The sequence below is a fragment of the Cetorhinus maximus genome, chromosome 11 (genome assembly GCF_964194155.1).
Source record: "Cetorhinus maximus chromosome 11, sCetMax3.hap1.1, whole genome shotgun sequence".
Taxonomy (NCBI): Eukaryota; Metazoa; Chordata; class Chondrichthyes; order Lamniformes; family Cetorhinidae; genus Cetorhinus; species Cetorhinus maximus.
The window spans coordinates 84,734,047-84,756,726 of NC_135889.1; the positions used below are offsets into that span (position 1 = coordinate 84,734,047).

Consider the following 22,680-nt stretch of genomic DNA (forward strand, 5'->3'; position numbering starts at 1 on the left):
GAGAGGTTAAGGGGGAGGAGGTGCAACTCAGAGGAGATGAGGATGGAGAATGAGAGCGAGGGAACAGGTTAGAAGTTGCAGATGATGGAGTGTTCAGGTTAAGATGTGTGTGGAGGGTTAGGAGATTGTTGGTAATGGTGTGGGCAAGAGAGGAGGCGGTGAGTAGTAACCTAAGGCAGTCAGAGGGGCGGCCTCAGTTTCTGTGTTATCAGTGCAATGTACTTTTCTGAATTTTTACTTAAGTTCACAGAAATTTGGGCACACAATTTAACAGCTTTGAGAAACACAAGAAAGTAAAGGTCTCTACTCAAAAAAACCATAAAGAAATACTCAGTGAGTTCTGTTTTTATACCAAGAAAAAAATCACACACTCCTATGATGCAAAAACATTTATTTGTATTAAAAACAGTCCATATTGTACAAGTCTCATGTAGAAAAAAAAACTCTGTACCAAAACCATATGCATACTTGGGCCCATATTTCTCAGCGTAAAGAGGTAAACTTGATTAGTTAAATAAAAACTTTTTAAACATTTACACAAACTCCTGTTTAGGGAGCATAATTTGTTTAAAGTTGGCCTGGCCAAACGTTGCTGTACCAGGTGAAGACATTGATCTGAACCTGGTCATATATTAACAGAACAGCATATAGACTGAATATCATCTGTTCAGCATAAAGTTCCTTTCTTGTCCCATATTAATGTTTGCATCAGATTTGTATTCATTAAAATAAAACACAAACATATTAAAGAAACAAATCCTGACCTATATTATGTAACTGTGCTTTTTAGTAATGTGACGTGCACAGTGCAACTTAGAAAATGATTTTCCATTTGACTCTATGGTTTTTTATTAATTAGAATATATGTAATAGAGGCCTATTGTTACAAAATAGTGAAATATTGTTTACGTTGTAAGAGAATTAAAAGTTAAGTAATTAAAACTAAAAATGTCAAAATTAACATGATATGCTTCATTTTTTGAATTTATTAATAATTCCTAAATCATTACTTGTATTTATAGTGTTTTATTCATCTACAACCTATACCAGAAGCATAGATCATAAGAAACCCTGTTTGTGTTTAAATACAGGAACAACAAAACTGTAGTTCATTATAAATGCTTATTTTAGATGGTTTGATAGCAACAGAGTAGTTTCAGATTAACCAACTAACTCAAATTGTCACTGAAGTGTGATTTATGCACTGAAACATGCATTTTCTCAACTGACATCTTCAGCAGTAGTATTCCTTCATTACTGTGACATATTTGAAATCATGACAACTGATGTCCCCGTTTTTTCTAGAATTTTGTTCTTTTGCGCAGCTGGTCTACAGGAAGTCACTCAGCAGACTCTGGGATTTCCTGGTCATCCATAATAAGAGTGTGGATGATTCCTTCTCTTTGTTTCCCACTGCTAACAGCTTTGATACAGCAGTCATGGTTACCGATAGTGAAGTGGGTTTCAGTACCATCTTCCACAAATTCACCCTACAAAATTAATAAAATAGTTGAAGTGAAGGAAGAGATTTGTATTAATATAGAACCTCATCCTCAATGCCCTAAAGCACTTTCAAAATGTAGCAATTGTGGTACCCAATTTGTGCATAGATTGATAAACAGCAAATAATAAGAGACGAATGAACTGCAACTCAGGCCAGGATCTTCCAGTGCCACCATGGAAGATAAGGCGAGCCAGTCAAAAGTCCACCGACTTTGGTGGCGCCGGAAATTGTGCTGGTGGGCGGGACTGGAAGATCCCGTGGTCTGTTTTTAATAGGGCATCAGTGGAACACTGCTCTTAAGCTAGCACAAGGATCTCTGATTGGCAGTGAGGGCCTCAGTTTAACATCTCAACTGAATTGTGACATAACTGGCAACGCAGCTTTCCCATGCTACTGTACTACATAATGTGCTCAAGTCCCGGAGTGGGACTTGAACACACAATCTCCTGACTCCGAGGTAAAAGAGCATCAACTCAGTCCGACTAAAATTATTCTACATTTCACATCAGAAGTTATTTCACTCTATTACTTAAAGCAGTATATTAAGCAAACAGGAAAAGCATTAATAAAGCTATGGCCGGGATTTTCTGGCCCTGCCGTGGCGGGACCCACCATGGGGGGTGCTGATGCCCAGCCAAAAGTCCATTGGCAGGTGAGGCCCGGGGGAGGGCAGAGTAGACCTTGGACCATGGGAGGGAGGGGTGCCTGATGTGGAAAGGGGGCCCATGAGGGAGGCGTTCCCCACTTCCTGCCCAAGGTCTGAACTCGGTGACATGGCAGGCTTATCCCCGCCCCTGAACTCCTCCTGCTACCCTCAACTGCCCCATTTAAAATTGTGGACAGGTCAGGGAGAGGTGGGAAGGCCACCCAGAGGATTTTGCTTACTAGTGGGGGACTGTAAAATTGTACCCAGAAGTTTAATGTTAAAAGTTTCAAGTTAATTACTGCAGTTGATCAGTTAAACCTTACTCAAAATGAAGCCCTGAAAGAAAAATATGGTTCAATGATCAAATGCATATTTTAGTTAGAATGCCTGTCTCTCAATATCAAAGAAAAATCATCTCTAATATTCAAAATCTTACCGCTGTCTCCACTTTCCTCCCATTGCACCAAACATCCATGGTGTCCTTCTCTGTAAGGACCAAAATCACAAAATGATCACATTATTAGGGAAAAGCACTAAATACTAGAGTTTACAATTGCTTTCCTTTCTCTCTTTTCTGACATAACTGAGCCAAATTATTCCTTTAATTTACTTTTCCTTCTACTTCAAACAACAGTAAAATCTATTCACATTTACTTATCAAAAATTAGCGGTAGTTTGATTCATATGGTGGTTGCAAATAAAATCAATGTGAATGGATGTGAAACATTAATTTTCCATTGCTTTTGGAGAATTAGGAGATATAAAAATAAAAATGAATGCATGTGCAATGATAGTTTATAAAAGTATGCTGGTTATATTGTTAATTGCACATAGACATGTATAAAAGAAAAATATATTACATTGGAGCCTTGGATATATTCTACCAAAGAAAATTATAAGTGATATACAAAGTGCAGTGGGGAGGTGAAAAAGAAGAATAAAAGAAGTATGAAAAAGCCATACAGATTAATATAAAAAAGGAAACAGTAAGGGCTTTTATAAGCATATTAAAAAGAGAGTAATTGAAAAGACATTGAGGATGCAGAGAGTTGATAGAGAGAGTCTAAGATGAAGATACAGTAAAGATAGTAAAGAAATATTTTGCATCTTTTATTTACAAATATAGTGGATTTTGGAGAATATGGTGTAATATAGAGTGTAGCAAAATGGATTATAAAGTTGTTTGAGGACAAGAAACCAAGATTGCTCAAGTTAGAGAAGGTTTGGAAGTGGTGTACCCCAAGGTTTGTACTGAATGCACTTTGGTTCTTGGACGTGGATGATTTGCTCTTGGACAGATGGAGCATACCTTGAAATTTGCTGATGACACAAAGGAATTTTGGCAAACAGTGGGAATTATGGTAAAAGACTTCAGGGAGACAGAGAGATTAGCAGAATGAACAACACAGAACAAATGAACCTTAATGAGGAGAAGTGGGATATAAGACACATTGATATGCACCTTAACTCTATTTACATGCTTTGGTTCCATAATCCTTAATACCTTTGTCTAACTAGAATCTATCATTTTTCCTTTTAAAATTTTCAAATTGACCGAGCCTCAACAGCTTTTTGTGGGAAGTCAGTTCCAGATTTCCACTACCTTTTATGGGAAGAAGTGCTTCCTGATATCACTCTTGAACAGTCTAGCTCTAATTTTAAGGTTACACCCTCTTGTTCTAGAAGTCCCCCCACACCTGCCCTGCCTAATGAATGCCAGGGAAAGGATGAGACAGTGGGGGAATCATACATCATAATCGCAATCAAAGAATGCTGTTACTGACTTTGACCAGGGCAGTCTCACCGCAGAGGAAAATAACAAAGTGACTGAAAGAATTTGAAATGCAATGAAGGGAGAAGTGAGCACCTATCTGGTCGGCATTGTGTTCAAGGGCCATGGAAAGGAAAGGAGGTTGGACATAATATAGCAGTTGGATAGGATGGATGGTTTGAGAGTGGTTTTTGAAGAGGGTGATAGCAGCAATTTGAAAAGGCAGAAGAAAAGACTCTCAGGAAAGAGAACTCCTATTATCAGTTAGCATTAGGTCATAGAGAGAATGATAATATAGCAAGGGGTTGGAATGGAAGGAGGTTAAAATTTCAGCAGGTGTGCATCAGATGAGTCTGGTGAGAGTAGAAAGACACACACTAGAATGATGGGTTCTGAGGGTGCAGGGAAGCCTTTCAGAAACATTTCGTAGGTTTCTCAAACCAGTGAAGAAACAAAAAATTTCCTGCCCTAACATCACCTACCCAGCACAATTCGAGAATCTATTCCATCCAGATTTAATATCCAAGTGTTTGTAGTCTTTGACCTGTTCTCCATATATTTCTTCAGGCTTTTCCCATTGATCTCCAATGTGTACTCATAAGCAAAACCACTAATTGCATCAATGTTGATTGTCGCTTTTGTGTTAGTAGCCCCGACTGCAAAGGTTTCCTTCCCAACAAGTTTGAACATCCAGTCCCTCCGTATAACTTCCTGACAATAAAATATTGTTTGTTACACACAAAGTAAAAGGTTTCTTCAATTCTTGAGGATTTTCAGATGTTTTACCATAAAAATAAAACATATTGCATGCTGAATTAAAAACTAATGTGAGCATTTTACAAATCATAATGGGCCATTAAGCCATTAATAAATCCAAATCAATCAGCAGATGCCAGATATAAAAGCTTATTAAACCATCATATGGAAAGCAGAAACAACAAACATGGATTGATTTAATAACAAAAAACTACTGCGGATGCTGGAAATCCAAAACAAAAACAGAATTACCTGGAAAAACTCAGCAGGTCTGGCAGCATCGGTGGAGAAGAAGAGTTGACGTTTCGAGTCCACATGACCCTTCAACAGAACTGAATATAATTAGGAGAGGGGTGAAATATAAGCTGGTTTAAGGTGGGGGGCGGGGGGAGAGAAGTTGAGGGTGGGGTGGTTGTAGGGACAAGCTTGTCCCTCCGTCGACTCTTCTTCTCCACCGATGCTGCCAGACCTGCTGAGTTTTTCCAGGTAATTCTGTTTTTGTTATGGATTGATTTAATGTCTTATCAAGTCATTAGAACCTTGCAGACTGCTTTCAAACCAATGAATAATTTTTGACGTGCATTCATAGTTAAGTAGGTAAACAAAGTAGCCAAATTGCATAAATAAGGTTTCACAAGCAACAAATAAATTAATCACCAGATAATCTCTTTCTGTTGTTATTGTTTGAGGGAAAAGTGCTGGCCGAAACATTTGGAGATCTCCCTGTTCTTTGAATAGTGTCATGGAATATTTTATTTTTTAAAGATGGCATGTCAAACAATGCAATGTTAATATTACACTGGATGTCAAGCTACATCATGGGGCTTGAGCTTGCACTCTTACAACTGAGCCAAGTTTTTGTACCAACAAAATCATGCTCACCTGTAGGCCCAAATATTCCTACAATGGTGTATGGGACAAATTACAACAAAATTTATGCTTGTTTTTATGCCCATCTAGTGAATGGCTGTTTAAGCTGAAATTTCCTGTGAAGTTCATTTGATTATGCAGCAATATTAAAAAAAACACACAGAAAAACTACCATGCATTTATTGTAACCAACAAGATCCCCAGGGAATCTAGGGTGGGTAAAAGAACCATTCTTCAGAGTGAGGCTTGGGAGTTTTAGGTAAGCGATAGGCAGTTTTCTGTCTGTAAGTTCTTTTTGAATTACTTTTCCAGAGTGTTTCCACTGTTTGAACAGCATTTCTCGATGCACAGTGAGAAATTAACACTGAGGAGCTCAAATCTATCAGGAAGAGCATCTACCATTATGCATAAAGTGAACTGCAGGCCCTCTTTGAGCCAGCCAAACTGGTTCATGGGCTCCACTAGACCAAGCCAGCTTGAGCAGTCAGCTGAGGGGCACATTGAGGGGTACAGAGAGGTGACAGAGGCAATTCTTGCCACCTCCATGACCCCCAAGGATAGAAGAATTATGCAGAATGAAGTTCAATGACCTGACCAGAGCTAGAAAGGAACACTCACCATTTATAACACTCAAAATTTATATTTTTAAAAATATATTTTTCTTTTCCCACCTATTTTTAAATTTATTTTGATCTATCGTTTTATCTCCACCTTTTAGCCCATTTCAATCCCTTCCCCCCACCCCACCCCAGCCCCACTAGGGCCATCTGCCACTTGTTTGTCCTGCTTTCTACCCTTAATGTCACCATTAGCACATTCCTTAATAATATCACCACCGTCAACATCCCCTTGTCCTTTTGTCTATGACATCTTTGGTAATCTCTTTACCTCCATCTATCACTGGCCCTCTATCCAGCTCTACCTGTCCCACCCCCCTCAACCAGCTTATATTTCACCACATTTCTATATTTCTTTAGTTCTGATGAAGAGTCATTCGGACTCAAAACGTTAAACTGTGTTCCTCTCCGCAGATGCTGTCAGACGTGCTGAGTTTTTCCAGCTACTTTTGTTTTTGTTTCAGATTTCCAGCATCTGCGGTATTTTGCTTATAACTCACCCTTTCTTCCTTGCTCAGCCTGTGCACCACCACACTTTAAACAATGGCGTAGTGGTATTGTCGCTGGCTAGTAATCCAGAGACGCTGGGTAATGCTCTGGGGGCGCAGGTTTGAATCCCGCTATGGCAGATGGTGGAATTTGAATTCAATAAAAAAAAAATCTGGAATTAACGATGACCATGGAGCCATTGTCGATTGTTGTAAAAACTCATCTGGTTCACGAATATTCTTTAGGGAAAGAAATCTGTCGTCCTTCCATGGTCTGGCCTACACGTGACTCCTGAGCCACAGCAATGTGGTTGACTCTTAACTGCTCTCTGAAATGGCCTAGCAAGCCACTCAGTTGTAACAAACCTCTACAAAGTCAGAAAAAAAGGAGTGAAACCGGATGGACCAACGGGCATCGAGCAAGGCATCGGAAACGACAACTGCAATCTCAGCCCTGTCGACTCTGCAAAGTCCTCCTTACTAACATCTGGGGACTTGTGCCAAAATTGGGAGAGCTGTCTCACTGATTAGTCAAGCAACAGCCTGACATAGTCATCCTCACAGAATCATACCTTACAGATCATGTCCCAGACACCAGCATCACCATCCCTGGGTATGTCCTGTCCCACAGGCAGGACAGGCCCAGCAAAGGTGGCGGCACAGTGGTAGGCAGTCGGGAGGGAGTTGCCCTGGGAGTTCTCAACATCGACTCCGGACCCCATGAAGTCTCATGGCATCAGGTCAAACATGGGCAAGGAACTACTGATTATCATGTACTGCCCTCCCTCAGCTGATGAATCAGTGCTCGTCCATGTTGAACACCACTTGGAGGAAGCACTGAGGGTGACAAGGGCGCAGAATGTACTCCGGGTGGGGGACTTCAATGTCCATCATCAAGAGTGGCTCGGTAGCACCACTACTGACCGAGCTGGCCGAGTCCTAAATGACATAGCTGCTAGGCTGGATCTGCAGCAGATGGTGAGGGAACCAACAAAAGGGAGAAACAAACTTGACCTCATCCTCACCAAACTGCCTGCCGCAGATGCATCTGTCCATGACAGTATTGGTAGGAGTGACCACCGCACAGTCATTGTGGAGACGAAGCCCTGCCTTCACATTGAGGATACCCTCCATCGTGTTGTGTGGCACTACCACTGTGCTAAATGGGATAGGTTTCGAGCAGATCTAGCAACTCAAGACTGGGCATCCATGAGGCACTATGGGCCATCAGCAGCAGTAGAATTGTACTTGAATACAATCTGTAACCTCATGGCCCAGTACATCCTCCACTCTACCATTACCATCAAGCCAGGGGATCAATCCTGGTTCAATGAACAGTGCAGGAGGGCATGCCAGGAGCAGCACCAAGCATACCTAAAAATGAGGTGTCAACCTGTTGAAGCTATAACACAGGACCACTTGCGTGCCAAACAGCATAAGCAGCAAGTGATCTACAGGGCTAAGCGATCGCACAATCAACGGGTCAGATCTAAGCTCTGCAGTCCTGCCACAACCAGTCGTGAATAGTGGCGGACAATTAAACAACTCACTGGAGGAGGAGGAGGCTCCACAAATATCCCTCCATCCTCAACGATGGAGGAACCCAGCACATCAGTGCAAAAGATAAGGCTGAAGCATTTGCTATAATCTTCAGCCAGAACTGCCGAGTGGATGACCCATCTTGGCCTCCTCTCCTCCGTAGATGCAAGTCTTCAGCCAATTTGATTCACTCCATGTGATATCAAGAAATGGCTGAAGGCAGTGGATACTGCAAAGGCTGTGGGCTCTGACAATATTCCAGCAATAGTACTGAAGACATGCTCCAGATCTTGATGCGCCCCTAGCCAAGCTGTTCCAGTACAGCTACAACACTGGCATCTACCTGGCTATGTGGAAAATTGCCCAGGGATGTCCTGTACACAAAAAGCAAGACAAATCCAACATAGCCAATTACTGCCCCATCAGTCTACTCTCCATCATCAGTAAAGTAATGGAAGGAGTCATCAACAGTGCTATAAAGTGACACTTGCTTAGCAATAACTTGCTCGCTGACGCTCAGTTTGGGTTCTGCCAGGGCCACTCAGCTCCTGACCTCATTACAACCTTGGTTCAAACATGGACAAAAAAGCTGAACTCCAGAAGTGAGGTGAGAGTGACTGACCTTGACATCAACGCAGCATTTGACCAAGTGTGGCATCAAGGAGCCCTCACAAAACTGGAGTCAATGGGAATCAGGGGGAAAACTCTGGTTGGAGTCATACCTCACACAAAGGAAGATGATTGTCGTTGTTGGAGGTCAGTCGTCTCAACTCCAGGAGTTCCTCAGGGTAGTGTCCTGGGCCCAAACATCTTCACCTGCTTCATCAATGACCTTCCTTCCATCATAAGATCAGAAGTGGGGATGTTCGCTGATGACTGCATGATATTCAGCACTATTCGCGACTCCTCAGATTCTGAAACAGTCCACGTCCAAATGCAGCAAGACCTGGACAATAAACAGGCTTGGGCTGACTAGTGGCAAGTAACATTTGAGCCCCTCAAGTGTCAGGCAATGACCATCTCCAACATGAGAGAATCCAACCATTGCCCCTTGATGTTCAATGGCATTACCATCACTGAATCCCCCACTATCAACATCCTGGTGGTTACCATTGACCAGAAACTAAACTGGACTCTCCATATAAATACTGTGGCTACAAGAGCAGGTCAGAGGCTAGGAATTGTGCGATGAGTAACCCACCTCCCGACTCCCCAAAACCTGTCCACCATCTACAAGGCACAAGTCAGGAGTGTGATGGAATACTCCCCACTTGCCTGGATGAGTGCAGCTCCAACAATACCCAGGAAGCTTGACAACATCCAGGACAAAGCAGCCCGCTTGATTGGCACCACATCCACAAACATTCATTCCCACCACGACCGACGTACGGTAGCAGCAGTGTGTACCATCTACAAGATGCACCGCAGAAATTCACCAAGGCTCCTTAGACAGCACCTTCCAAACCCACTACCACTACCATCTAGAAGGATAAGGGCAGCAAATAGATGGGAACACCCCACCTGGAGGTTGTCCTCCAAGTCAATCACCATCCTGACTTTGAAATAGATCAGTGTTCCTTCACTGTTGCTGGGTCAAAATCTTGGAACACCCTTCCTAGCAGCTCTGTGGGTGTACCTACACCACATGGACTGCAGCGGTTCAAGAAGGCAGCTCACTACCACCTTCTCAAGGGCAACTAGGGATGGGGCAATAAATGCTGGCTCAGCCAATGAAGCCCACATCCCGTGAATGAATTTTTAAAACACTCTCAGAGGGCAGCACTCAAGTGTCACTTCAGACTGAACTTGTTTGAAGGGATCCTCTATCTCACAATCCCATGGAATCCAAGCTTATACAGCTCTTTGATAAGTAACCAACTCGCAGAATCCCCAGAAATACGACAACATTGGCTTCCTGATGCCTTCATCTGTTGCACACAACCTGCAACATTGTATACATTGTGATGGATTGCAAGTATAATGTTTCTACCTTTTCCCTTTGATGGGCAAACTTGCATACCGTATTCTTTAACTTCCACAAAGAGAAGGCCAAGCAGTAAGTCTCTAAAGGGACTGGAATAAAATAAAGGGAGTACACTGTAATCTCTCCAGTCCCTAAATCTATTGTTCAGAAACAGCAGTTGTCCAGAAATGTTTTGAGCAGATCCAGGCAATACAGTACAGTGCTTTGGGAGCAGAAAAATGGAAGATACAGTATTTAGAGAAGTAAAACAATTTTTAATACTGCCTCATAATGTTTAAACACTATTTTATGCTTCAGGTAAATATTTATATCTGTGCTGTTTGTGGTTAGGCATTCTAATGCCATTCTAGAATCCAGAAAATTCTGAAATCCAGAAATGTCTTGGTCCCAAGCATTCCAGACTGGAGACATTACAATGTACTAATATGCATCTAACATAGGAGCTCACGACTGGGTGTTCAAAATGGAAAAGAGCTACTTTTTCTAGCATTGACAAACAGTGGCTACCAGCTATGGAACTCAAAACAACTAACTGTCATTTTACATCTTAATTCAAAGTTTAAGAATAGTCCAACAACATATCCCATCCGCACAATGAGCAAACGCTAATGATTGTTAAACTTTGAAATCTGATAATGTACAGACCCAATTCTGATGATCAATATGTTATTTTACTCTGTTCGATCATTTTTTGTATTTTATGATCTGAATTTTTCCTGCATTGGGAGCGGCCATGGAGCTGACCGCCATAGGCTCCGCACCGCCATTTTATGCGGGTGGGCCAATTAAGGCCTGCCTAGCGTAATACGTGAGCAGTAGCGTGCGGGTAGAGGGAGGAGGGAGAGTCGTGTCCAGTGCGAAAGAGTGCTTCAATCTCCCGGAGGCACGGAGCCTTAATGGCCTTAATAGGCCTTTTAATTATCAGCGGGCTGTCGGGGCGCACGCCCACGTCATTGCACATCATTTACATGCCAGCTTGTTGTTGCCCTTGCACACCGACTTTAAAATCCTGGCCTATATTTATTCCCAATGATTGATTCAGCCCTTGGCACGGTGGAAGTTGATTTTTAAACAAATAAACTTGATGAATCTATACATATATATAAAAATTATATTTTACCCTTCAGCATCATTAACAGTCCCTTGATACTTTGCTCAAGTAGCTAAACTTCTTGTGGGAACTCAATATTGGCAAGTTACTTGACAATGGGAAGCACTGCAGCAGAGGTTGATCTTGTTCTCAACTAACATCCACGTGTGTGTGTTTCCCAACAAGGGTTATTGAATAGTCAGCAAGAAATTTTGCTCAATTTTCACTCTTCTGAAACAACATCAATATCGATTTCAGTATCCCAACTGATGTCCCAATTAAGGATCCATCCACAACCTTCTGGTTTGTATGGATTAGCATTACACCATGAAGTATACTTGTTTACTAGGAGAGTTTGCATATATAAAAACTTGGCAAATTAAAGTCAATCATTGAGACAATATTGAAACAAACTTTGAATATCTTACCTTTCCATCAACATACACCACTCGCTTTCCTGAGGTGGTGCCATGCTCAAATTCTATTTTGTGCACACCATCATTTAGAGCAACTTCCCAAAATGCCACCAGGTCAGCCATTCTCTCAGTAGGTGTATTTGAACCCTAAAAAATACAAAAACATAAATGCTAAACAAGAGACAAACACAGAAGAATACAAGAAATGGGGGCAGGAGTAGACCATGTGGCCCATTGAGCCTGCTCCGTCATTCAATACGATCATGAACTTCAACTCCATTTTCCCGCCAGCTCTCCACATCCCTTAATTCCCTGGGAGACCAAAAATCTGTCCATCCCAGCCTTAAATGTATTCAATAATGGAGCATCCAAAATCCTCTGGAGTAGAGAAATCCAAAGCTTCATGTCCCTTTGAGTGAAATAATTTCCCCTCATCTCAGTCCTAAATAATTTGTTCCTTATCCTGAGAGTGTTTCCCCATGTTTTAGATTCCCCAACCAGCAGAAACATCTCTCAGCATCTACCCTATCAAGCCCCTTCAGAGAATATAAGCCCAATTTACTCAGGCTCTCATCATAGGGCAACCCTCTCGTCCAAGGAACCAATCTAGTGAACCTTTGCTGTACAGCCTCCAAAGCAAGTATATCCTTTCTTAAATGCAGAGACCAAAACTGTACCCAGTATTCCAGATGTGATCTGACCAAAACCCTGTACAATTGTAGCAAGATTTCTATGTTCTTATACTCTAATCCCCTCGCAATAAAGGCCAACATGCCATTTGCCTTCCTAGTTGTTTGCTGCACCTGCGTGCTAACTTTGTGTTCCTTGTATGAGCACAAGAAAGTCTCTTTAAATATCAACACTTACATGTTTCACACCCTTTAAAAAAATTTAGTTTTTCTACTCATATAACCAAAGTGAATAACTTCTCGCTTCTCTACATTATACTCCATCTGCCATCTTGTTGCCCAACTAATTAGATACCAGAGCTGTGAACTTTTTCATGACAACCTAGAATTCTAAATGCACACACACAATCTAACACAACTTGAAAATTACTTTGCATTATAAAATCTAATGAATCATTACAACATATTCACCATATTCAAAAGCTCAAATGCAGGTGTTCGAAAGACAGCACTGTAGATCACAATGGCAGCAAATAAACAGCAGCAAACACTTAAATGTAAGAAACCTAGAAATACACAGTTAAAGAAGCAGAAAGCAACAAGCCCATAACTGACAAGCTGCACATTCTGACAGGTGAAAAAACTAAGGGCAGGGCTTTCTGTTCGATATGCGGGGGGCGGGCCCCGCACGTCAGCGCGTAAAATGACGTGCGATGATGTCTGGCGAGTTTCCTGACGTCACCACACGCCATTGTGATATTTTGCTGGGCAAGCGCGTGATGAAGTTCGACGCGTGCCCGCCATTAATTAACGGGCTAGTTAAGGCCCTTAATTCGTCAATTGAGGGCGATTTTCAGGCAATGGGCAGGCAGGTAAGAGACTGTTTAATGAACCTCATCCACGGGCGGGATGAGAGGGCTCACTGGGGTCGTGAATCTGGTCTGTGAAGTATTTATTGGAGAAAGTTTTTTAAACTTGCCTGTGTGATCTGCAGCAGTTCAGAACGAATTACAGCAGTTTTCTGTGTACTTTGAACCTTCAGGTCAGCACTCTGCATTCACTAATCTTTATCCGGCCTGCAGCTTTCCAGAGGCCTCCCTTTAGCCCGGGTATGGGTTCTGACGTCCACTGGGGGCAGCTCCTCTGAGGAGGAAGGGAGGGCTAGAATGAGGAGGAGGCCAGGAGTGCACATTCAGCCTCCAGCGGAGCCACCTTTGGGAGGACAGGTGCAGGCAAAAAGGGCGCAGGGCCAAGAGGTAGTCCAAGGTGGAAGGGGCTGCAGACGATGCCACTATCCTGCTGCCAGGGTATACAGATGGCGAAGCAGCTACCTCAATATGACTGAGGTGCAGTGCCAAAGGAGGCTCCGTCTCTCAAGGGAGACAGTCAATTACATCTGTCAGATGATTGGGCCTGAGATCTCCCCTAACTGTGTGGGTGGACACCCCATGCCAGTGGCTCTAAAGGTCACAGCTGCCCTCAACTTCTATGCCTCTGGCTCCTTCCAGGGCTCGGTGGGTGATCTTTGCAGTGTCTCCCAATCAGCTGTCCACACTTGTATCAAGCAGGTCACAGAGGCTCTGTTCAGGCGTGCATTGACCTTCATCCACTTCCACTGGGACCAGGCAAACCAAACACAGCGAGCCAGAGGCTTCGCAGCCATTGCTGGCTTCCCCCCCGTCCAGGGTGCAAAAGACTGCACACGTGGCCATCAAAGCGCCAGCAGGTGAGCCCGGTGCCTTCATCAACAGGAAGGGCTTCCACTCCATGAATGTGCAGATTGTGTGTGATCACAGGATGGTGATTCTACAAGTCTGTGCAAGGTACCCAGGCAGCTCCCACAACGCCTACATCCTCAGACACTCCCAGGTGCCGGGGCTCTTCAGTACTCCGGCTTGGCTTGATGGCTGGCTGCTGGGTGACAAGGGCTATCCCCTCAGAAGGTGGCTCATGATGCCTCTCCGCCATCCAATATCAGAAGCTGAGCAGCGCTACAATAGGAGCCACACCTCCACAAGGGCTGTGGTGGTGAGAGCCATCGGTCTTCTCAAGATGGGCTTCCGCTACCTGGGCCGCTCAGGGGACGCAATCCAGTACCCCCCAGATCGTGTCTCGGTGATAGTGGTTGCATGCTGCGCTCTCCACAATCTTGCGCTGGAAAGGGCGGACGCAGTGGATGATGAAGATGTTGACGCAGTGGGTGCGGCTGCACATGATGAGTCCAGCACTGATTCTGAGGATGAGGAAGCAGGGGAATGCTGAGGGGCTAAACACTGACCTGGGACTACACCAAGGAGGCAGGGACATCCGGGAGGCTTTAATCCAATGAATCTTCAGCAAGCTTAACACAAATGGATCAGCAGGACTGGCCTTGCCTGGCACTTCCATACTCGGCACTTAAGTGCTAAATCTGCCAGGTCATCAGCAGGAGCTAAGTGCTTTGCACATAAACTTGAATGTCCAAACAAACACTCATGACATTTATCTTAAACATGCAAATACAGAACAAAGGAGCCACCCTCAGCCATGGTAACACATCTGGTTTTTATTTTAACCATCAGAAATTCTCACAAATCCAAAACAAAACGTTAAGCAAGCAGAAAAAAATTATAAGTACCTAATCTCGGGCTAACGCAAAAGCACCAGTGAGAAACCCGTGGTGTGCCTAAGGTGCCTTATGCTTTCGTTTACGGATGCTACATTTTGGTGCTGCCCCATCGCTTGGAGTGGCTTCTGAGACAGCCTGCTGACTCTGCTGTCCTGTTGGCCTTGATGACCTTGGTGGTCGTCCTCTGGCCCGTGGAGCCTGTGCTGGCCCTGCCTGAGAGGGAGCTGCCAGTTCCACAGTTGGCATCTCCCCAGTCGTCGCAGCCTCACCCGATGAAGCGGTCACTGGGCGAGGGGCGGAGCAGCTGGTGCCCTCATCCGGAGCGCCATGAGAGGAGCCCGCAGATACGACAGGCAGCTGCTGCGCCAACAGGAAGTCGCCTTGGACCTCCCTGCTCACCGTGGATGGATGGGCAACGAGCTGGGAAGCTTGAAGCCCACACCATCTCCCACATTGGCGCTGACCAGCTGTGACTAATTCCGCTGTGTGGGCTTGCAGGTCCGAGTGTAACCCTAGGAGGACCTGACTGTTCTCCTGGAGGCGCCTCTCCACGAGAGTTGCCACTCTCTCCATAGAGGAAGCATGATGCTCTGCCATGAGGCTCATTGCATCAGTGATGCTCCGTGTGGACTCCTCCACCACAGATACCAAGCGAAGCACAGTCTCATGTATCACTCCCAGATACTCCCGCACACCGGGCCGCATTTCCTGCAGCTGCTGCGTCGCGGACAACTCCAGAGGCACATCATCACGCACCGACTGAGCATGTGCCTGGTCCCCTGCAGTCCTCTGACTGCTGGCGCCATCAGCACACTCTGTCTCTGCCAGCTCCTCCAGCGATTGTGAAGTGCCCTCTCCACTGTGCCCCAGGACACTAGCCAATGTTGCAATGCCCACCGAGGTGCTAGTATCTGTGCTGGTGCCTGCCTCGCAGAAATAGTGTGACGCAGGTGACGCTTGAGGGCCCTCAGGTGTGAGAGGGGGCATCTGCAGATCCTCCTGGTGGCCTTGCTCTGATGATGCTGAAATTAAGAACAAGGACAGTGAATCAGTTAGCGTGCACACAGTGACACACTTCATCCCTTTCCCCCTGGCTCATTATGCGCTCAACCTTCCAGAACCAATGGACATGAACATTGGTGAGGTGGCACATAGTGAGAATAGCCTTACATTAGATTTAGACAGGCTGGTCAGATGGGCTAATGAATGCCAAATGGAATGTTATGTGGATAAGTGTGAGGTGACGCACTTCGGCACGCCAAACAAGCACAGGAATACACAATGAATGGTAGGACCGTGGAAAGTAAGGAGGATCAGAGGGACCTTGCTGTGCATGTCGACAGGTCCCTTAAAGTGTACATTACATAAGGTGTTTAAGAAGGTTAATGCCAGACTTGCCTTAATTAGCCGAGGCATAGAATGTAGGAACGGGGAGGTAATGTTCCAAGTGCAGAAAACGCTGCCGAGGCCACAGCTATAATTTACTATGCAGTTCTGAAATGCACTTCACAGGAGGGATGTGATTGGAGTGGAGTGGAGAGAGTGCAGAGGTCGTTGACCAGGATGCATGCTGGGCTGGAGAGTTTGACTTATGAGGAGACATAGCATCGACTGGGGTTATTTCCCCCAGAGCAGAGGAGATTGAGGGGTGACATTATTGAGGTTTATAACATTATGAGGGGCATAGATAGGGTGGACAGAAAGGAACTTTTCCCCTTGGCAGAGGGATAAGTAACCAGGTAGCATTGATTTAAGGTAAGGGGCATGAGGTTGACAGGTGATGTGATGAGTAGCTTTTGCACACAGAGTGTGTTGGGAATGTGGAACGCACTGAAAGGGTGGTGGACGCAGAAACCCTCCTAACATGTAATAATTATTTGGATGTGCAGTTGCGATGTCATGGCATACAAGGCCATGGTCATTCTGCTGGGAAATAAGATTAGGAGACTCAGGAACGTGTTTGATGCACGCGTCCTCGAAGGGCCGAAAGACCTTTTTCTATGATCCACACCTCTGACTCTATCACCCTGTGACCGAGCGATGTTGCAACAATAACAAATCAAACATTCATCAGCGCTATGGATATTGGGAGGACTTAGCGGATCTCACTGTTGGCCTCAAATACCTGGCCGTTCCACCCCAGCCTCACCGACACCAGTTGACCTGGGCGCATGGCGCCTCTCAAACTCCAGGGCCTCCTGTTCGAAGTGACTTAACATCATTAAGCGGGCCTGGCCGCCTCCAGTCCTCGAATGCTCAGACGCATTATGAGCATTCTTCTCCTGAAAAACAGAGAAGACCATTCATTGTGGCAATTTGCACATGGACTCTGCACGTGCATGCCGCCCAACCACAGTGGCCCATATCAGGCCTCCAGTGCCCCCTCTCCTCACTACTGTTGATCAGTCACAAAAAGATAGTATGCCTGCTCCCAACCATCACCCCACCCCCCCAAACGGCCATCACTTTAGGAAACACACGGTTTTTGCTCCCATAGCAAGGAGGTGCAACTACGTGCAGTGTCGAGGGCAGCAGATGGCTCTTGGCCACGACACCTTGAGGCTCCCCTTCCACCATCTTATCACTGTGAATAGGACATGTGTTGGAGTTCTGAGGATGCGCCTTGCTGCATCTCCTGCAGGTTGTCCCCAGACTAGTCATGTGCAACTAAGAGCAACACATTGTGCAAGGGAGAATTCATCTCCTCATGAACCACTCAGGCTGATCTAAGCATGGACACTATCTGCTTGCCCACTCAGCGTACGAGAAATGCCCAACATGAGTCAATGCAGTCACAACAGTAAGAATTGGGGGGGGGGGCTCAAAGGCTAAGGCTACCTGTTGGGTTAAATGCCCAATGCCAACATGGTACTCACCCTTCCAGAACGCAACAAATCATTGAAGCGCTTATGGCACTGGATCCAGATGCGCCACACCATGTCGCGGGAGCTCACCACCTCCGCCAACTCCTCCCAGGCACGTTTTGTTATGTGGGGGGGGCCTCCTCCTTCCATCCTGGGGGACCAACACCTCCCGCCGTGCTGCCACTTCCTTGAGGAGGGCAGCAAGGCATTCATCTGAAAAATGAGGCCTACCCTGCAGCCTGCCCTGCTCCTGTGGCAGACCCTGCAGCCTGGTCTGCTCCTCTGCCCTTCCCTCACCTGGCAGCCTGTGCACGCCCACTGCAGCCTGCACACTCCCGCTATTCATGGTAGTCGGCAAATACACTGGGTGGGCCTTAATTAGCCCGCCCGCGCAAAATGGTGGCACGGACCCGATTGCGGGCGCCGATCTGGTCCGCGCCCGCTCCAGCTCTGCCCGCCTGACAGGCAGAAAATTCTGCCTTATAAGAGAAGAGCAATTCATAGCATGTAAATAAAAAGAGTTATTCATAAAGACAGTTCAGGATAGGTCCTTGGTGGAAAATGATGAAATATAGATTTATATTCCTGTACATAGTAAATACAAAGCTAGACATATGAAAAGATTAAGGCACATTTTGTAACAAAAGTCTCTTAGAAAACAACAAAATTCTACCATGTAATATTGTTCTTTACTTAAAGTAATAATCATCCCATATAAACCATTTTGTTCCCATTACAATTATGCTGTTTAAAAAACAAGCAAGATTACAGTATTACTTGATAGGTTTGGTATACTACTTTGTAGGTTGATCATCATCACTACACATCATTGTTTGAACCATTTCAAGAAATTCTGCTCTATTTCAAAATGCCAGAAACAAAATTCATAATAATAATGCAATGCAAATTGAATCTATTCGCAACATCTTTACTTATCTGCCACGGTATAATAAACTACTGAAAGCAGTCAGTAATTTATATCATTTTTATGTATAATAATCTCCTCCCAGAATATCACAGGAGCCAATTTATAATTTTCTTATCCAATTAGCAAGCAGAAAGAACAAAGACAGAATAACATGCAGCAAAGATGTCATTAGGAATTGGGACATAACAGTCTATCGATCCAGATATTAATGCTCAATTGGTTTGTCTTAGGTGATTTTCTAACACAGCAACTTACCTTATTAAAACGAGCACATTAGGAATCTGGGTCTTTATACAAGTTCTTGTACAATATATGAACATTGAGTAACTCAGGAGGATTTGAGCAAATTTTCACCATTCTCCACTAGTTTCCTACCAGATTTTAGAGTCCTTTTTATGAATAGATTTGCTAGCAACTTGAGTGGAGTGGGACTCGTATCCGGAACCTTCTGACTCAAAGGCAAGCGTTCTGCCAACTGAGTCACATGATCTTCAGATTATGGTTTGATTAGTGGTAGACTAAACAAGACAGATGCTTAAAAAGGACTCAGCATATTAGCCCAGTGTACTGGACTAATCACTATAGGTGTCGCATTATGGGCGATAACTTCCTACTTCCGTTGGAAAGTAATTGCCCGCCACAAAACCAACATAAAAATACGCACTTACGTACCCTGCAAATTTACGCTGACCATTCTGATCCCGGGAGGTGCTTGGGGCCTGCATCGAAGGACTTCTCGCAGGCACCCGTGAAGTGTAACTCGGGCAAAGCCACACACCCCCCCACAATGATGCAACCAGAACAGGGGATACCCCGTGAGGGCAACATTTGACAGAAGAGATTTAAAGAGATAAGGTGAAGACCAAAGGATTCCCCATAATTTTAAAGGTATTTCCCAGCTTTTTTAAACATTTTTAAAAACAGTTAATGCTGTTGATATTGATTCATTCTAAGTGTAATTATTTAATTTAACGATTGAATACAATTTTAGTCAAGATTTATAAGTTAACTTATTTATTTTAAACCTGTAATGCTATTAAATGACTTAAATGTAGCATGCTTAGAAGTATTCATATCTTTGCATTTAGAAGATGGCAACTCATGACAATGTGGTGAAGAAGAGGAGTTAAAACTTCACAGATGAGGAATTGAATATTCTTTTAACCGAGGTGGAAGAAAGGCGCGTGCACACCAGAGGGCGTGGAAAATCTAAGCTTCCGAGAAAACTTCAGAGCATGGCTTGGAAAAAAGGTTGCAGCAGTTCTTAATATCAACAGCACTGTGCCTAGGGTGGTGGATTAGTGCCATAAGAAACTGAATGATTTAATGCGTTCAGCCAGGGTATGTAGATACCTGAATACATAATTTCTGAAACTTAAAATCCTGGTTTGTGACTTTAAAAATTAAAGGTAGGTCAGAAATTTTTTTTCTACTAAGTTTGAGGTGTCATAAATGTAGTTGCTGTGGAAATACTTTGAACCAGTTGTATCCAATCTTGATAAAACAATACAGAGGTGTAAAGAATGCAATGAATGAATGGAGATGCAATGAACTAGTTCCATCCAATCTTGATAAGGCAATAAATAAAGTTTCTTTGATAAATTAGAGAGGCGTTGTAAAATGCCTTGGAGTTGGCTCTGACTTTGTCAGAAGTCTTAACATGGAACAAAAAGCCCCCCAGGTTACAAGCTTTCATCTGTCTCCAGAAGTTGTAAAATGTGTCACAGGACAGGACTGACAGTTTTTTTAAAACAAAAAGTTCCATTTCTTTCTTTAGACAAAGCTGGCCCATAATGCCTGGGAGCTCTCACTGACTGAAGGGGGCTGACGTACATTAAGGACCTAACAGAACAGGAGGAGCAGGTATGGAGGCTGATGGGTCTTTCTAACGCCATGATAAACAGCGGTATATCAGATGTGGGAATAAGCAAAAGGTAAAAAATGCTGAGTGCTTTCACCATCAAGATGACAGTTAACTTGTAACAAAAAATTACTTCACTTTTTTTGCTCTTAGGTGCCACGGTCACATCAGATGCCAATGCAGGTGAGTTTGGTGCAGCAGCAGAGATACCTGGAAGGGGTCAGGATGTAACAGAGGTGAGTGTGTCGTAGTAATGCAGCATTGTAGCTGCAGCAAAGGAGGGAGAGGCCTTGCAGGAGAGTGAGATTTAAGACTTTGAAGGTAATGCTGTGGTAAGTCCTGTGTTGACGCTAAACTTAATGGCGGTTGGGTAGGGGGAGGCCTGTGATGATATGGCTGCTGTGTCGGAGGGAGGGCACTCAGAACCTTCAGGAAGTGAGGAGCTTGCAGCATTTCCTGCAGACCTCCACAACCACACAGGCAACTTGTGGCCCATGCAGGTGATGATGAAGATGCTGAGTTTATCCTTGACCGCCTGTATCAGGATCTGGCACAGAGGGGTGAAAGTTGTGAGACTAATTCACAACTGCAGTACCAGGCCTTAACAGATATTTACCACCATCTGCAAAGACTAACTGAGGCCAATACTTAGCGTGTGCAGATTTCTCAGGAACACAGGGAGCTTATGAGACAGCACAACGAATCTCTTTATCAGATTCTAACTAAAATTGTAACACCTGCAGCTGCATTTTCTGGCCAGGAGTCACCCAGTTCAGAGACAGTTGCTGCTGGTTATGTTGCAGCCTCTGCACCTACTGTCCAGCAGCCACCCAGTTCAGAGAAACCTGCTGCTGGGCATGCACCTGGGACACAGGAAGTTACGTCCCATGTGGCCGGGGACGGCGGCGACACGGAAGGCATTAGGGTCCCTCCCCCCTCCTTCCAACACGGCCTCCTCCAACTCATCCATGCCCATTGTTTTCAAGATGGATATTTTCTTTGTTTTTCATTGCTTTGGGTTCCTTATTTATTGCGCTTTTGACCAGTGACAACTGTAAACTGTGTTTTGTTACATTTGATTTATTTTTGGTTTGTGTTGTTTATTAGTGTAGTGATGCCTTCATTTAAAAATGTTCCAGTTCAGATTTGTTGTTTATTTGAGTTACGCTATTCAGTTATAGTTTTCTTTTATTTAAAGTTCAGTGTTTTTGATGTTGTAATAACACATTTGTAGTAGTCAGTGAAGTTTTATGAAAAACATTTATTCACAAAAATAATGTAAGAGATACAAAATCTTAAATTTTTGACAACTCAGTAATCTTTAACTTAAGCAGCCACACAATGACATTTTGAATAATAATTACCTCAACATTTTTAAATTTTTACAAATAAAATGGAACTTTTAAAAAACTTTACCACAACAGTTCTGCTGTCTTATTTTGGAATGGAGGGAGGTAGGGACACATGAGCAGAGCAGCAATTGCGATGTACCAGGTATTGAATATGACTCCAGATCAAGTTTGAAATCTGCACTGGATTCTGGAATACCTGTCGGAGAGATAGTTCACTTCAGCTGAAAGAAGGCTTACATATGTCCTTTTAAACATTACACTTTTCTAAAGCATTTGAAAGAGCCAAATGACATATTTGTAACAGTGAATGCAGAATCTTTTTCACATATATCAACTATTTAAGAGGCTAAGGATCAACATTGCATTAAAGGGGCTCTTAAAACTGGAATACATTACACTGCATTAAAATGCATCGTAAACACATTTTTTACCAAATAACTGGCTGAAACTTATTACAGACATTTCTAAGAGTCAAACCTACATTGTTAAATATGAAAGGACTTTTAAATGGAATAAACAGTAGAATTGCATGAAAAGGTTGTGAAAAGAATAAAATTTTTACCTTACACTTTCTGCATACTACTTATACTTTTAACATCTTTTAAACATATATAAAGAAGGTCACCCACCTAAAGAATCTCTCCGAAATGTCTGCTGCCTCTCTTCACTGCAGTTAGACCAAGAATGAAAGTGTGTAAAGAAATCCGCATAAATACTTGCCTATCATTGGGGCATCTCGGCGAAGTTAGCGCTGTGA

At 43.8% G+C, this 22,680-nt stretch overlaps 1 protein-coding gene across 1 annotated transcript; it reads right to left on the reverse strand.

Moving 5' to 3' along the window:
* Positions 1-374: 374 nt before the first annotated feature.
* Positions 375-22,668, reverse strand: faima (Fas apoptotic inhibitory molecule a). The gene is made up of 6 exons (XM_078552399.1): positions 22,553-22,668; positions 21,988-22,119; positions 11,694-11,828; positions 4,404-4,632; positions 2,587-2,636; positions 375-1,490 (listed from the first exon to the last, which is right to left on the reverse strand). The coding sequence occupies exons 3-6, from the start codon at positions 11,802-11,804 to the stop codon at positions 1,341-1,343; spliced, it is 540 nt and encodes a 179-aa protein (XP_078408525.1). The 5' UTR covers positions 11,805-11,828; positions 21,988-22,119; positions 22,553-22,668; the 3' UTR covers positions 375-1,340.
* Between the last annotated feature and the right edge of the window lie 12 nt (positions 22,669-22,680).

Bases quoted from the DNA above. Each gene is read 5' to 3' on its own strand.
- faima (XM_078552399.1), bottom strand. From the start codon at position 11,804: ATGGCTGACCTGGTGGCATTTTGGGAAGTTGCTCTAAATGATGGTGTG. The intron at 2,637-4,403 runs GTAGGTGATGTT...TGGTCCTTACAG, and splicing joins AGATTCTCGAATTGTGCTGG to AGAAGGACACCATGGATGTT. The intron at 1,491-2,586 runs GTAAGATTTTGA...TTAATTTTGTAG, and splicing joins GGAGGAAAGTGGAGACAGCG to GGTGAATTTGTGGAAGATGG.